General features: G+C 44.0%; 1 protein-coding gene across 6 annotated transcripts in view; it reads right to left on the bottom strand.

Annotated features, from left to right (window-relative positions):
- Positions 1-17404, bottom strand: part of DIS3L2 (DIS3 like 3'-5' exoribonuclease 2) — a 378450-nt gene that overhangs the window by 98036 nt on the left and 263010 nt on the right. For all 6 annotated transcript variants that reach the window (XM_063790857.1, XM_016950702.4, XM_063790856.1 and 3 more), the window contains 2 exons: positions 12103-12215; positions 1282-1389 (listed from right to left, as the gene is read on the bottom strand). In XM_063790857.1, the coding sequence (XP_063646927.1) occupies positions 1282-1389; positions 12103-12215 (221 nt within the window). The remainder of the gene's footprint in view (positions 1-1281; positions 1390-12102; positions 12216-17404) is intronic.

Here is a 17404-nt window from a genome sequence, read left to right as displayed (position 1 = left end):
GGGGCAATTTTTAAAAATAAACTTTCAATACTGTTGTTAGCCTCACTCTCCCCCACCCCTCCCCCACTTTCTAGAATTATCTGGTACTGTCAATTTCTGAATTGTTTAGGGTTCTGCTGCATAAACTGGGTTGTTTCTTGGCTTTCTCTATTGCTGGCTCAGGATTCAGCTTTCTCAGGACTGCTAAGTCAGTTACACTCATCCATCTGCTACCCAGATTCCAAAATTTTGTTGCTGTTGTCTCCTCTCCCACTCTCTTTGTCCTTGTGGGTTTATGTCTTTAAAAAAAATCCTTTTACTGTTGTTTTAGTGAGGTTTTGGGAGGGAATGAAAGTAAATGTGGGTATTTGATCCTCTATCTTTATTTGGAACCTCTTTATAATTAAATATCTTTTTTTACTTCCATTTAATATTACAGTATAAACACTTCCCATGTTCTTCCATGGTCTCTGTCAACAACTTTAATAACTGCATATATTCCACTGAGAAGGCACCAGGGCTTACTTAATCATGACCCTACTTCTGAATGTTTGGAGTTGTTACATTTGCAGGGAGGGGACTAGTTTCTCTTTCATGTATCTCTCTCCTGCCGTTCCCTATGATACACATAGGCACATCCCGACGACAGGCACAGACATCTTTTTCCTTATGCCTAGAAACCCCTGCTGACATCCTTCTCTCCTCTGTTCTTGGTCTGTGGTTTCACCACCTTGTGCCTTGATTATAGCACTACCTTGCTAACTCATCTTCACGGCTCCAATCATCCAGCATGACGATGCACCACTGACCTTTCTACAATCAGCTTTCTCATGACACTTCAGAGGAACCCTAACACCTACAATTCATTTGTGATTCTCCAGTTTGATTTCACCCCACCTATGTAAACTGCCCACTTTACCTAACGTCCTCCTCCAAACAGGCTCTGCTCTCCTAACTGCAGGCTGGGCTGCCCCTCCTGCCTTTGCCAATCCTCATTCAATCCCACTTACACCCTGTCTCCTGCATAAGCCTCCCCGGCATCACTCTGCTTACTCAATTTCTTCCTTCACCTGATAACAGACAAGAAACCTGTTCTAAGTGCTTAAGGTCAGTCTTGGCTTCTAAGTGGGGCCAACGGCTCTTCCGAGGCAGGGACTCCGACATTTCTCTATGATGGCTACTCCATACCTCCCTTGTCTTACCACCATGGCACCCAAGCCAGTGCCAGGCACATGGTGAGTGCTTCATGACTCATGGAACAGAAAAGAGGTAAGTGGAGAAAGAAAACATGTAAGTTGTTACCTTGCCCTCTGGAGTCAGTGTCCAGATCACAGAGAAGGTCAGCTTGTCGGACATGGGGTTGAGGCTGCACAGCTCCTCACACAGCAGCCTGGGAAGCATGGGGACCACCTGTAAATAGAGCACAGGCCCATGAGCACCTTTCTCCAACCCGCTTAGGAGAAGCCCAGTGGGCAGAGTTTTGGTGAACAGCTTCAGCTTTTCCAGAGCAAGCTGAAGATGGAGGTGGCTCTGTTCCCAAAGACTCTGCAGAAAGACCACACTATTGTATACTTTTCCATGCGCCTCTAGAGTCAAATAGGAATGTGAGCTGGGAAAGTGAGGAGAACTGGTAAGGGAAGACAAAAGTACAATGCAAGCAATGTAAAATAGCTACATTGTATTATCTACTAAACCTGAAGCTCCAGACTCAAGAAGTACTTGTGCTTTTGGATATAAGCACTCCAGTTGAATTATACATATACTTAAGAGCCCAAGGGTTGAGTGTAAACTCTGGACAGGGTTTTGTTAAAGTAAAATAAGCTATTGTTATTGTTGAATCAATGTTTTAGTAACTGAATATACCGTAATTTACCAAATTACATGTTGGAACATTAAGAGACTACTTCAATAAAATATCACTAGAGTGATAAAACAGAAAGGATCATACATCCAGGTTTCCTAGATAAACATTGTGATCAACTAGTTATCCATTTTCCCATTTTTTAAGCCTAAATTATTTCTTCTCCTTATTGATCTTTCTGTTCCATAATAAACTGAGTCAACGGTATATACTCTTTAATTAAAAACTGTTTTTCAGCTTACTTTCAAATGATGACTTGCAGTTGTCCCAAAATATTACTTGTTTTTTTTCTACTATTCCAAAGATGAAATGAATATCTCTATCTGTATCTCCTGAAAATACTTCAAAAACTCTCTCCCATCTACCACTATCTGTTCCTTTTCCCATATTTTTCTTGATTAATGGCAGGACCATCCACCCCACCTCTCTAACTAAAAACATCAGCAGTACTAGCCATTTACTCAACACACTTACTATGGCCCACTTTGGCTTGCAGTGTTGAGCATGGATAACACTGTAACCCCATGCTAGGTAACTGAGAAGTGACAGGCAAAGGGTGGCCATGCTGTAATTGAGGGACATTCAGCAAACTATGTTTCTTTACGGGCAGAAACAGAACAAACCCCAGCGGCTTCTTATTCTGCGTGAAGTATCTGCAACTGTACTCTACTTTAGTACAGTAAATATCTTTGGTATGGAATAGTAAATTCTAGAACTCATGGCCCACACCAGTAACAAATAATTGGCAATTGTTTGGTATTTCTAAAGAACGTCATGTCTTTTAACATCTGTATGAAACCTAATGACTACCTGATAACTTTGGTAACAACTTTTCCTAACAGCCTTCGCTAATAGCTTTTACAGACAACTACCTTTGAAATTTTTTTCTTGCCATTACTTTTGCACCATCAGTTCAGACCATACTATATTTTCTTTGCTAACTTATTTTGTGATGCATTAGAATGTAATCCAAATATTTAACATTTTCTTGTATATGTCAAGTGTTTTATAAAATGATACATCTTCACCTGTTTAAAAATAGTGCACAAAATGGAGAAAGCTTCAAGATGATACCATCTCATGGTTGAATGATAAAGATTTCACCTACTCAGCCTTTGGCTATCCTAGGGACTGAATTGGCACCCTCCCCCCGCCCCCCTGCAGTTATATGCTGAAGCCCTAACCCCCAGTGTGACCGTATATAGAGACAGGGCCTTTCAGAGGTAAGTAAGATTAAATGAGGACACGGGGTGGTGCCCTGGTCAAATAGGACTGGTGACTTTATAAGACGAGAAAGAGACACAAGTCTCTCTCTGCATGAGTAGGCACAGAGAAAAGGCCGTGTGAGGACACAGCCATATACAAATCAAGAAGAGACCATCACCAGGAACCGAATTGGCTAGCATCTTGATATGGGATTCTGGCGTCCAAAACTGGGAGAAAATAAATCTCTGTTGTTTAAGCTATGGCATGTTACTATAGGAGCCTGAGCTAAGACAGACTACATCAAGTTTGCTGGGTATGCATTCTTGTGTTCTCCTCTGGGCTGCATTAACAGTTCGTTCTATCAACTGTATTTTGGTAACTGGCTGCTCAGCCACCCAGCATGCTTGTTGCAATGACATCAGTCCAGGGCTTAATGCCTTTTGTACAGATAGTTAGTGTGTCTTCTAAGTGTTCACGGCAGTATCTTACTTTAAGTCACAAAGCTGAGCATCTGACAATGCATTATAATTCCTAACTTCATATTTAGTGTTTGTCAAAGGAAAGTCATTATAACTTGGGCCAGAACTAGACCCTGGAACAGAAAGAAAACACTGATGGAAAAACTAGTGAAATCCAAATAAAGTAAAGAGTTTAGCTAATAGTAATATTCCAATGTCAGTTTCTGAGTTAGGACACATGAAGCGTAGTCACGTAAGATGTTAACATGGAGGAACCGGGTATGGGACCACTCTTTACTACCCTTGCAACTTCTCTGTCAACTGCAAGCATTCCAAAATAAATGAGCTTATTAAAAACAAAGTCACTGTTTTCATTAATTGGTGTGTGTTACACATTTAAATATGAAATAAATGAATGCTAATTATCTAGTGAAAACCTGATCTGTTTCTATATGTTGGAATTTGGGGTTCAGATATTATTTGCAAAAAGGGCCTCACCACTTAAAAAAATACAACAAGGTCTAAAGACCTTTTTACAGTGAGTGAAGTGCAGACTCAGCAGCAGCATGGTGCAGGAAAGACAGCAAAGGCTCTGCCACCTGAGAGACTTGGGGGCTAATCCTGGGCCCACCGCTTCTTGTACAATTTGGGCAAGTTAGTAAAATTTTGAGTCTTGGTCTTCTTATTGGTAGAACAATACTGAAGATGCTCAGTGAAAGTCAGCTCACTGGCCAGCCCACGGTATCCAAGGTGCTCTGTCACCAGGCTCAAGCATCCCCTTCAGCCTTGTGCCCTGGCCCTCTCCTGGGGCACTGGCAACACCAGTCACACGGGCCTTCCCACTGTACCCCCTTCACCTGTCTGTGTCCTGCTCCAGCTCTTGCTTGTGCTGGTCCCTCTTTCTGGAACACCTTTCTGGACATTTTACATCTGGCAAACTCTTGTACATCCTTTCAGATTCAGCTCATTGCCACTGCTAAAAGGTTTATCCAAAATCCCCCAGGCAGAGTGTGTGCTGTGTTTTACACACCTCCCCTGTTCTTTCAAAGAGGATTTGGGGCCATCCTACACAGTCAGCCACTTACTCCATCCTCCCTGCTCTTCTGCTGCATTTACAACACTGTCCTAATTGCTTCTTCAGGTGCCTTGAGTGCCACAGACACTGAAACCTCAGGAGCAAGGGCCAGGCCTCACTCCTGTCTCTCTCTACACCTGATGCATGGTAGGCACTTCCAGTGTGTAGACAACTGACTGGCTTCTGCCCAGGAGATGGACCACCTCTTTTTTTCTATGTTTACTGCATCACATAAAACATTTTATGAAATATACTAGAGACTTATATTTAAACATCTTGACAAAAAAAACTTCATAAACAACTAGTATTTTAAGTATAAGTTACACTGTTTTGGCTACTAACCTAAAACTTACCAGCACATGCAGTGGTTGTGCAGGCTATAAAAACTGTGTGGTATCCTATATCTTACACAGAAGACATTTTATTAATCACACTGCAATGGTCAGTTACCAATCTAAGTGCTCATGAAAAAGCTGAACTTTAAAACTTTTTGGTTAGTATAATTATATTTAATTTTTAAGAAGTATTTTTTATAAAAGACATTTACCAGGTCTTAAAGCAGAATTCAGACGAAATTCTCATAGAAAACAGTCTTTAGGTATATATATAGTTTTGTAAATAGATGGTTATTCCTCTATGTTTCAAAGGAAAAGGAATTAAGAGGTTACAATCACATTTGTGGTTTGGCACATCACGGCCTCTCATAAATGGGGCCTAATTCCTGCCAGGGTCACTGTGAATGTGCTCTCCCACAACCCCAGGCACAGCAGGATCCCTGTGGAGGAGGGCTGGAAAGGAGAGGCAGGCAGCCCCTTCTGATCAGCTGCTTTCTCAAATCCAAGTCCCATTATGTCAGGGGGAGACCCACCTGGACCATGGCGCAACAGTCCATGCACCCAGGTCAGCTACATGAGGCCTGCAATGGTTCCTGAGAGCCTCTGGGTCAGGGTGATAAGTGTGGAATACCATGTCTGACTGGAAAAGAAAGGTCTCTCCAGGAGCTGGGAAACTCCTGGCTATCATTAGAACTGTGCAAATGTTCATACATTCCCTGACCCCTTGATCCTTTTCCCCAGTCTTATCCTGTCTTGTCCTCATTAACTTTGCTATGCAGTGTGAACCACATGGATAATTTCTTCAAGGTTCTTTATTTCCCTCACTTCTACTATCCCAGCTCCACAAACCCTATGATCGATCTTATAATCGCCCTTTCCTACTTCTGCAAGTCCTCACTGAGCAGTGACAGAGAAAACTGCTGGGCCGTGTGGAGGTGAGTTGCTAAGCTGTCTTAGTTCTTACCTCCATGAGGGTTGGCAGGCCTTTCACCTGTCTTTGTTAGCTCCTTCCCCACGCCCCTCAGAAGAGGTCCCAAAATGTTACTATTCTCCTCAGACCTCTTACCTGACTGCCTTCCCAATCTTTCTCAGCAGAAAACCTCAACTCTTCTTCACAGAGAAAACTGAGATCATCAGACTCAATCTGTTGCAAGCAACCTTCCAGCTCTTTCCTTTGGCCAATTTCTCCCAGGCCCACTCACTTTACATGTGTGCCCTCGTCTCCTGCCATCTCACAACGAGTGTCTTCCCTGTCCAAGGTCTGGCCATCTGGCCTTGTGACTCCACATTCCTCTACAATGCCCTCTGGATACCATGAACTGGATGTCCCATGAATATTTCAAACTCCACATGGAGAAGACAAAGTTCAGCATTTTCCTCCCTTCTTTACCTGTTCCACTGACTACATTTCCTACCTCTGTTAAGAGCAGCGCTCTGTCCCAAGTTAAATAAGCAAGGAAGCAAACAACCACTCCTCCCTCAAAACCACCAAAAATCAAAACACCACACCCATGTCTCCCCACACTCCTCACCCCTGTCCCCAGAACACAGCTGGGGATTTGCCTGTGATTCTTCACTCTCCTCTCTCTCCCTTCTACATCCAATCACTTCCCAAGCCTAGATCTGACATTCTAACGCTCTCAAATGAGTCTTTTCCTCTCCTCCTTCCACTGTTCAAGTGTGGATATGTCTCTCTTCCTCTCTCAGGATAAAAACCAGTGACAATTCTGAAGTAGAAATTATTCTAGATAAGACTTGTTTATTCTCCAGACTTCTGCATCTTCTTACTAATCTCCACTCAATGATAATCTGCAATTCCATTTATGTTAGGACACACTGGCTTTACCTTCCCAATAGCTAAGGAGCTGAATTTAGTAAATGGACTTTTGCATGTCCTGTGGATGAAGGAGGGCCTAGAGGGTTCCATGGGGCCAAAAGGTTTTTGGAAAAGCCTGCACCCTCAATGTTCAGTGGCTAAGGTCACAGGTGGCCAAGAGTTCCCCACAGGGAAGCGGGAGAAGGACCCTATCTCCGAGGGGACAGCAAAGATAACAGTGGGAAGCTAACTTCTCCATTTTCCCTGCCCTTTGCTTCTCCCTACTTCTTCTTGTGTGATATGCATTGCCAGAATTGGGAAGAAACTACAATTTGAAGTAACTGAAATGCTGCTTGTTCAGAATGTCCATTTGGCACTAGGCTGAAGACATCTATTGTCCTAGTTCTCCTGGGGTCCAGTTAGACATTACCACATTGGTAAACTCTCATAAGATTTTGTGAGCAAAGATCTCTGTGTTGGGGTAGTTATTCAGAGCCTCAAGAGGATATGACTGGGGGAAAGGGCCCAGGTACTGATGACAATTTTCCTGCCTCTGGCCTCACTATCCTTCAACCACACAGTTGCTAAGGTGATTTTCTATCTTGGTGGAAGGAGACCGTATCACTTCCCTACTTGCCCTCAAAATCTGAGCTCCTTCGCCTACCACTCCAGGCTTCTCTTTGTAACCTCATCCGTGGCTCTCTCTACAACTCACACCCCAAGAATTCCAAACTACATACTGCTCCTTGAATGTTCTGTGCTTTTTCTAGCCTCTGCCTGGAATGCCCTCTCTGCCCATTTTTGTCTATCTAGAAATTTTCTACTCAAAATGTGAAACACTGTTCAAAACACGATTGCTTTGTGAAGCCTTCTTGGACCTTGCAGAAGCTCCGCTCCCACCACCAGCCCAGGCAGATACAACCCCTCTCTCTTCTCTAACACCTCCTCACCTTTGGGGCACTTCTGTACCTGAAGGTAGCCTGATGCATTGCAAGTGTTTGCTACCTGTCCACCTCCTCTGCTTCCCCAGGGCAAGACCAGAATCTGTCTCATCTTTACATCCCTCGAACATGACACACAGCTGGTACTCAATAAATACCAAGTGGAGGAAGACTGATAAGCACTTCAGGCAGCAGAAAAGGAAACGGGGCTTGAAGGATGCTAAGTCCTCTTAAGCATGCTTTGGGGCCAGGACCAAAGTTGAGTCAGGGCAGAGCTTAAGAGCTGGCCGTGGAGAAAAGGGATAGTGATGATAGGACACTGACTTTCTAAGCATTCTGGACCAGGTCTTGAGAGAGTAGAGAGAAATTTATCATTTGGGTAAATACACCACTGCCCAAGGCAGCTGGGTGGGGGTACCAACAAGACTATAAAACCTTATATTAGCGTCAGAGAGCAGAAACATCTGCTAAAGCCACAGCGGGCAGGCTGGCCAAGTTCAGCAGCAGGTTAGCCAGGACAGCCCTGTGACCAACACAAAGGGCCACAGAAGGGAAGAATCAATCATTCAGGCAAGGAGGAGCAGGAAGGACTAGCAGTGATGTGGGAGCCAGATGCCCCCAAGCCAAGTCATAGGGGCTTCTCCACTACCTGGAGAGGTTGCAGGGCCTCTTCTGCCCCTTTCAGCCCAGGCCTTTGCTGGCTCCCCACCCACACTCCCTCAGGCCTTCAGTGCGATAACCCATTGGCCATCGCAGCCCATATCTGCAGTCTGAGAATTGGTGACTTTTCCCCCTTTTCTCCGAGGACTTCGAGGTTTTAACAACAAGGTACACTCAGCTAGCTCCCTACTTACACACTGAAATAACTTAAAGGAAATAGATTAATTCACTTGCCAGCCAGCATCTCTGTTTAAAGAGTTTTCTTTTCCGTATCAACACTTCCATGAATTCAGAATTTGATCAACTCTTTGCTACACAGTTTGACGTTAACAAAACATCAACACTCTGACAACCTGCTGGTGTCAGAAAGAAACATCTTAAAACTCTTTGGACTCTACATTAAGACAGGCTTCCAATCCCAATCTTTGATCTCTATTATAAAGCAGTACCAATAAAATATCGTAGAGATTTATGGGCGAACTTTCACTTGAGCTGTTTCGCACCTAAAATAACATGAATGCTTGGGCCAATAGGCAGAAAATTTAGGTTTAGGTTTCAACTGTTTAGGTTTTCTTTTACTTTTAAAGCTTAATTTGCTTATTTTCTAAAATTACTTTAAACTTTGCAATTACATTATATTTATCTCCCAGAGAAGACAGTTGAGAGGCATTAACTGAGCAAATGTTGTGTCCTTCTGAGAAAGACAGACCAAAATTCAGGTGGGCAGGTGTCCCCTATATAACGGAATCATCTTTTGTCAAAAAGTTTTTTCCTGATATTTAAATGGACACTACCTAAATTTATATTTCCACCTGATTATACCCTATTGTTAACAAGAATAACCAAATATACTTATTACTGTGAGCAAAATCTCAACAAAAAGAATTTCATTTAAAGTCAGTGAGGTGGTATTTGGACCCAAGACCTGTTACACTGTATACTGCCCTACTCCATGGGTTAATCCCCCAATTAGAGTTTAGATAATGAGCTAAGATTGCAGTTCTGGCATCAGTCACTTACAGATCTGAATGAAATCAGTGCCACATTCCCTATAGATGGGAAACGAACTGGAACCCCAGCCCCCCTTCCCCTGTGTGATGAAGCTGGGAGAAATGATTGTGCCAAGTGAGAAAGCAGAGAATCTGGAGGGCGGAAACACAGCTCATCCAGCTTTTCAGAAGACCTTTATAGGCAAAGTAAAGTGAAAACAGCAGAAAAGTTCCTGGACACAGTCCTTTAAGAAACAAAACCGAGTAGGAAGAAAGGTCAGAGCAGCGGTTCAAAGGAATCAGAGCGCACAGCTGCTGCTGTCCAAGGTTGCGGGCCGGCGCCACTTGTGCCTGCCAAGCTGGAGGCAGTGCCGGGCAGCAGAGGCGTGCGGGCCCTTCCTCCACCCAGCTCCCCACTTTCACAACTCAGCAGCAGAGCCCCAACTCTGTAGTCCCACAGAGAAATTCTAGAACTGTGACAAACACAAAACCAAAGGAAACAGAAAAGGAAACATGCTTAATTACTTAACCCAATTTGATTTTTTCATTTTCTGATTTTGAAAAGTAATTCCTGGTTATAAAAGGAGAGCGCAGCAGCTGGTGCATGGCCGTGGCTTCATGGCCATGGGGGTCAGGGAGGAAGCCCCGTGTACTCAAGAGAGATACTTGTGGGTCAGAAGTTTGCACTGCATTCTCTTAAGCTGCCTATACCTGCTCAGAGCTTGGACTCAGGTGTCATAGACATTGTGAGGGGTCGGGGGGCAAAGAGAAGTTCTTAAACATTGCATTTAGGCTTAGGCCAGCCACAGAGGTCAGGGAGGGACACAGTACGTTTGACACAAGCAAAGTCTGGTACGGAATTCCCCCTGCTCAGATGAGGACACAGCTAACTATTCTCACTAATTGGTCACCGAAGGTGCTGGGTCTTTCAGGCATCACTGTGCATTGAGATTACCTATTGCCCATGACACAGTTACCTGGAATGGGGTTTTGATGATCACACAGCTTCTGACTCAGAATTTCCTGGCTCTGATCAACTCTGTCTTCCTCTCTATTCACTATTCTCACTTCTGGGATGGCAGAAAACACGTACATGGTGGTTCTGATCACCTAATGTGAATGGTAGGCAAAGCTGTACTTCTGAAGAAATCGGCTGTACAAGTCTCCTGGAGCAGGTGGAGCTAGGGTTTTGCTCAAATATTCTAGGTTTCAGTGATCCAGAGAGTACTGTCCTGGGGCAGGGGAGAGGAGGTGCCAGGTCTTCCTAGGTAGGGCCTCCACATATTGAAGGCGGCTATGGCAGATAACAGCTCTGGCTTTCCTTTGGGACAAGAGAGCCCATCTAGGCCAGCTCCCTTTGTAGCAGGAGCAAAGGGTCTCAGACAAGGTGATTTCCACCATGGGGTGGAAGACATCACCGTCAACTGATAAGCTCAGCTACACTGGGGGAACTAAACTTGGGCCACAGGCAACAGGATCTTCAGCCCCTAGAGGATATGGCTGCACTCAAAGCCTAGACTGGTCTCTTCCCTTTTGAGAGGTTAGTTTTCAGGGTGGACAAGTTGAAAACATGAGAGGAACTCTCAGTAACACTTGGTAAATACCAGAAATCCTAGAAACTTTTGGGTTTTCCTGGATAGCTTTTGCTCCAGAAGTGCCAATACCTTTGTGAACATCAAGTAGGCACTTTGCTAGAAGTGGAGCCCAGAAATTCTAGAATGCACCTGTGGTGCTGCATTCTAGGGTGGATGGTGGGGATATTCCTCTGACCTTAGGGCAGTCAATGAGCAAATACCAGAATCATGTCCTAGGGCATGGGCTTGGGAGGCAGGAAGGCTCAAGCTAGTATAGGCAGAATCCCAAACTGGACTGCCAAATTTTAAAAAGCTAGAAAGGAAGTGGAAGTCCAGATATGGCCGAAGAAGGAAGATGAGCAAATGAGCAGAGGATCAGAGAAGGGAAAGAAGAGAAAGAAACCTGGCAGAATTCATGAACAACAGTGTGGAGGGCAGAACTTACTCATGCTTGGTCTCTTATTAACCCCTTTCTCTGAGGCCTACTGCAGTGACCATCAGATAATTGGTGCTCAATATATATGTGTTAAAGGAATGGATTCTCATGGTTACCTATTGAATGTGCCAGGTCCACGTACACAGAATGGAAGGGATGTTTTGAGATGAATCTGTCCAGTCCCTTCATTTCACAGATGAGTCTAGGGAGGTCTGTAGACACTTAGTAACTAACCAAGAGTGGTGCAGTCAGGATGAGAGGGAAAAGCTCAGGCTCCTCCTCATCTCCCTTCGCTTTTCCATCTCGGAGACTCCCATAGCTATCTTGTAATGGGCAGGTCAGGACCAGATTGGCTCCCACCTTTTAGAACAGGGGTTGAAAACATTTCCTTAAAGGGCTTACAGTAATAGGAAATCATCATGCCACTCTGCTGAAGTAGTGTGAAAGCAGCCACAATACATGAACAAATGCATGTGCCTGAGTTCCAATAAAACCTTACAAAAACTAGTCGCTAGTGTGGGCTGAGTTTGCCGAGCCCTGCTTTAGAACAATCGTTTGAAAGCAGGTATTTTGCCTCCTTTCTTTCTGAAGCTGAGTATCTGTCAGTTACTTATATAGCAGGGCCACTCTGGGATGAGGCCTCAGATGAACACCTGTGTCTTCCTTTGGCTTCTCTTTCCGGAGAACATGTAATAACAGAGAGCACACACTCTTCCAGGGAAACAAACAAATAAACAAAGCAAGAAAAAAGAAACTAGAGATGGATTTTTACCTTTTGAACCAAGTAGACGCTTGTGGCCCTCTCGGCAGCCACTTTATCCAGATCAGATCCCTCCGGAACAAAGTAACTCACGTCGGCAATGTGAACTCCCACTTTGAAGTTGCCTGTAAATGCACGAGAAGGACTATCAGGCTGGCGTGGGAGGCCATAGCATTCTCTCCCAGGAGTCCTTTCCTAGAATGTATGTCACTCCCAGAGGCCACAGGACCTGCAGTTACGTGACACATCTAGTCTTGCTTGCTTCCTTCCTTGGCCACCTCCCTCTGTGACCCGCACTACTGTCACTTTCCTCATTGTATAGCAAAAGATGATGAAATTGTTCTTGTGAATAAACAAGATTAACCACTTTCCCAAGATGTTTCCCATTTCTAAAGGCTTCTTATCTTTGAGTAAACATAAGAAGATATGGCTCATTCTGGGTGATGAACAAATCCTTTTAGGTCACTAGAAGTGAATTAATCCCCAAATCCTGCAGATGAAGCCTCTGAAAGCTCTGCCCTTCCTTCCCATTCCCTCTGGCCATTGCCCTATTCAGCCCACACCTGGCTGCCCTACCTCGCCTCTGTGCCCCCCTCATCTGGCCCTCCACACTTTGCTGTGATCTTTCTAAATGTGGGTCTGGGAAAGGTACTGTTAGCCTGTTATTCATGTCCTTGCAGGGTCACACCCCAAGCAACCTCAGCCCCATCCTTCACATGTTCTGTATGTAGCTGTCATGGGAAACCTCTTTCCATTTCCTGAACAGATCTTCCCTCAAGCCATTTAGATGTTGGCTTGGCTCATACTTTTTCCTATGCTTGGGATAGTCTTAACAGGATCTGCCTATCAAAATCTTCCTTACTTTATTTGGGTCAACTGAAAGAGAATCCCCAAACAAGAAGAGGTTCCTCTACCCCCCTCCCACCATTTCCTCCACCTGTCTGTCTCCTCCAACTCCCCACCACCCCGCCCCCAACCATTTCCTCCATCTGCACTGTAAAGCACGTACGCCACACCTGTTGCTGCTTACCGTGGTCTTTCTTCAGAGCTCTCATCACTACCAGATATCACGGCATATCTCTATCGGCTTGTGTGTTTGTTATCTGTCTCTCTCCCTACCATGTAAGCTCCAGCAAATAAGGCCTTTTGTGTAATGTTCACTGTTACCCAGGGCCTGGAAGAGTACCTGGCACATCATAGGTCCTCAAGAAGTATTTGTTGAATGAATGAATCAACAGTCGGTTTGTCTTTTCCCTCTGGTAAAGGACGCACTTTCTTTTTCCTTTTAGAACTGCTCCTTCCCTTCCTGGTGGAGCTGTCTTTTAATAGGCCCTGCCCTCCCTACCAGGTTTACCAGAGAGTTGGTCAGGTGACCAAGGCTGTTAGAACTGTACCTTAAATGAGGGAGGGTAGTTAGGTTATAAACTTAAGATTTATTCTTGAACATACTGTAAATCACCTATCAAATATAGTGTATGTGAAAATAAAAATATACACATACATACAAGAGTACGTACATACATATACATGTATGTGTGTATGAAAATATACAAAATGAACCAATTACAAAAAAAGAGTATACATGTAAAATAAGTATATAGGCTGGGCACGGTGGCTCATGCCTGTAATCCCAGCACTTTGGGAGGTCAAGGCTGGCGGATCACTTGAGGCCAGGAGTTTGAGACCAGCCTGGCCAACATGGCAAAACCCCATCTCTACTAAAAATAAAAATTAGCCAGGTGTGGTGGCACACACCTGTAGTCCCAGCTACTCAGGGGGCTGAGGCAGGAGAACTGCTTGAACCTTGGAGGCAGAGGTTGTAGTGAGCTGAGATTGTGCCACTGCACTTCAGCCTGGGCAACAGAGCAAGGCTTTGTCTCGAAAAAATAAAATAAAATAAAATAAGTATACAGTTTAAAGATATACAATGGGCAGAGAGAAGCACATGGAAGATACAAGCATAGTGCTGAATTTGCTTCAGTTGAACAATACAACTTGTTGTATTGATAAATGATATGAACTTCAGGAAAGAGGGTCTCTCTCCTGGGATCCCAGGCACTAAGGACCACATAAACCTGGAGCTGCCAGGAAACATCTATGCTACATAATCATGCCAATACAGAAAATAATAGTCTAAGAAAGAAAAGAAGAATTATGACCTCATTTGAACTTCAGGATCCAGCTGAGCCTGAAACTAGTCTACCTGTGGACTTGGCAGTTAATGAGTGGATCAATTCCCTTTCCATTATGACTCACTGACAGAGTCTTGACTCATACCCAAGTTGGCTTAGAAGAACTTATTAACACAGTACCATCTGCTCTTTTGGTAACCTGAATGATCAGTCCTAAGGTATCACACATTTTATCTGCAAACTGTGTAGCTACTTATTATCCTCCTACTCCTTCACTGGGGGATAATTCTTCCTTCAGTTTTTAAAATGGAAAAATGCTTAAACGTGGGATGCTTGAAAAAAGGGGTTCAGGCAAGGAAAAGAATTTAAGATTCCCTATTCTTCATCTGGTGTGACACTCAGAGACCACCTTCCTACAGGGCATTCTTCAGGTTTTTCCGCCCAATCCTGTAGCTGTAATACATAAAGGAATACTTAAGTCCACTTAAGAGATCCTGGCTGCTATGGGGTAACATAACAGATCTGTTTCCCACAGAGGAGAGGGCTGTCTGGAAAGCTGAGAGGAACCAGCATGACTCCAAGCTTAGCTGCCTCATTCTGACAGGCACGCAGCTGTGTCGCTGGGTCACTGGGAGCAGTGAAACCTGCCCTGCGATCGAGGAACTGAACTTTATGTGAATTCAGCCAAGAGTCTCAGACAGCTCAACTTCCAGTTTTGATATTTCAAGTATCTAAAACCAACACTTAGAGAAGGTAAAATAAAGTGTCTTCTTTTGAAGTCAGCATTATAATATATTGGCCTAACAGGTAAATATTGACTGAAGGACAAGAGAGAGGATTATTACATCATGATATAAACCATAATTTTAAATTCAGTCTCTGTGTTACTGCACATGAACTTTCTGTCCTTAGTCAAAATTGACAAACTGACAAAGAGTTCATTACAGGAGATAAAATATGAAGAAGGCCAATCAAAACATATTCAAGAGGCTTAAATTTCATTCAGAATTCCCAGCAGAGCCTCTGAAACCAGCAAAGAGAAGCTCTCTTATTCTCTGCTTTGGATCTTTTTTATGGAAACCCTAAGTAAATATTTTATTATATATGTTTACATAATGTGAACTTGCAGAACTCTTGAGGTGGTGGCACTGAACTTTTTATTCTATGAAAGAGAAACTATAAATCCAAAAGTCACATGGCATATGCTGCCAAAATGTTTAAGACAAATTTGATATTTTAAAAGATACTGGCTTTCATATAAAAGCATTCTTTTAAAATATTTTTAAATTTAAAACTTTCATCTGCCAGGGAGTAGGTGAGCCTGTGTGTTTAAAGAGCATTTAGAGCAGAGAGAGGAAGGATCGCCCGGGCAGCCGGGCCTGGCTCACTTTGCCTAGGGTCCACAAACTTAGATGAGTACAAACACTCCTTTGAATGAACCTGACGGGACATGAGAACTGCTTCATCCAATTAAAACATAGATTATAAAGCGGGATTCAGAAACCATCTCTTTGAAGCCAGCCTCCCAACCAGTGCAGCCACTTCCCCACAGTGTCCCTGCCAGGTGGCCCCTGCTATATCCTCAAGAGTGGGAAGCTGACATCTTCTTGAAGCCACCTGCTCTCTTTCTGAAGAGCTCTGGTAGGGGAAGTGCTTCCTCACATGGATCCTCTAGTTTATGCCCGCACTAGACATCTGTGAGTGGGGACCCATCCATTTAAGGAGCTCTCGGTCTAATGGGGCTCATACATACACCCGTGTGATAACTCAAGTGTATGGCAGTAAGCTGAACTGCAATCAGTGAGGACATCTGGAAGTGTTTTGTGATCCATAACAACTACATAAACGTAACATAGACTATGATGATCATAAAAATAATAAAGACCTGTAATCCCAGCACTTTGGGAGGCTGAGGTTGGCGGATCACCTGAAGTCAGGAGTTCAAGACCAGCCTGGCCAACATGGTGAAACCCCATCTCTACTAAAAAATACAAAAATTAGCCAAGTGTGGTGGCGCATGCCTGTAGTCCCAGCTACTTGGGAGGCTGAGGCAGGAGAATCACTCGAACCCGGGAGGTGGAGGTTGCAGTGAGCCGAGATCACACCACTGCACTCCACCCTGAGCAAGAGTGAGACTCCGTCTCAAGAAGAAGAAAAATAATAACAATAATAATAAAGATAGCAGGAGTGAACATTTATTAAATGTCTCCTCTGTGCTAGGGGCTCCACACACAAGCTAACTTTGACTACAGCTATGCAAATCGTTTTGCACAGATGAATTATCTGAGATGCAGAGAGTTTTTCAGTCACTTTTCCAGTTACTTGGCTAAAAAGTGAGAAATCCCAGATTCAAAACCAGGTTGGGTTCAGATCCTTTGCTCCTTTTATTACCCCTCGCCATAAACTGTCACTGCAACTCCAGAACAAGATGATACAACCCAATTTTTCATCTCAGTGGGCCACAGCTCAAAATCCCTCCCTATCTCTCATAACTCCATGGAAGCCACATTCTCAGCTCTGGATTCAGAAGTCCTGGCAGAGACTCTTTCCAGCCATGTTCACTCCTGTCCCTGCAGGCTCTTTTGGTTCCCGTTGTCAGTCTCCTTAACCACTTGTAGCAGGGCCTGATTATAGAACAACCACTAAGCCATTAACTCCAGTTCTATTTAATTAGATGAACAAGCTCTTTAAAATCTAAACCACTCCTAAATTTCTAGCTTACAGTCATTTTTAGCTGGTAGTACAGAGACTGTCTGAACGACTCAAGAGGCCTGTGCCAGGAATGAGCACAACCAGGGTGGCCACCTACTATAGGTGGGGCCTTCCCTTACCAGCAGTGAGATAAGGCCTTCCAGACTTGGGTCACTTCATTCACTTTTACCCATTGCTGAGACTGGACAGTGGTCACAGTGGTGACAGAGGCTCTTCTTGACATCAGCAGGACACTCCTCACATAAAACAATATTATGTGTTGTGATAGATATTTGTTCCCCCCAGTCTCCCCACTCCCTGCCAATTCACAGGTTGAAATTTAATCCCCAATGTGATGGCATCAGGAGGCAGACCTCTGGGAGGTTATCAGGCCTCAGAGGTAGATCCCTCACAAATAGGATTAGTGCCTTATAAAAGGGACCCCAGACAGCTCTCTCATTCTTTCTACTATGTAAGGACGCAATGAGAAG

The sequence above is a fragment of the Pan troglodytes genome, chromosome 13 (assembly GCF_028858775.2).
Source record: "Pan troglodytes isolate AG18354 chromosome 13, NHGRI_mPanTro3-v2.0_pri, whole genome shotgun sequence".
Taxonomy (NCBI): Eukaryota; Metazoa; Chordata; class Mammalia; order Primates; family Hominidae; genus Pan; species Pan troglodytes.
This window is presented reverse-complemented; position numbering and strand designations above follow the sequence as displayed.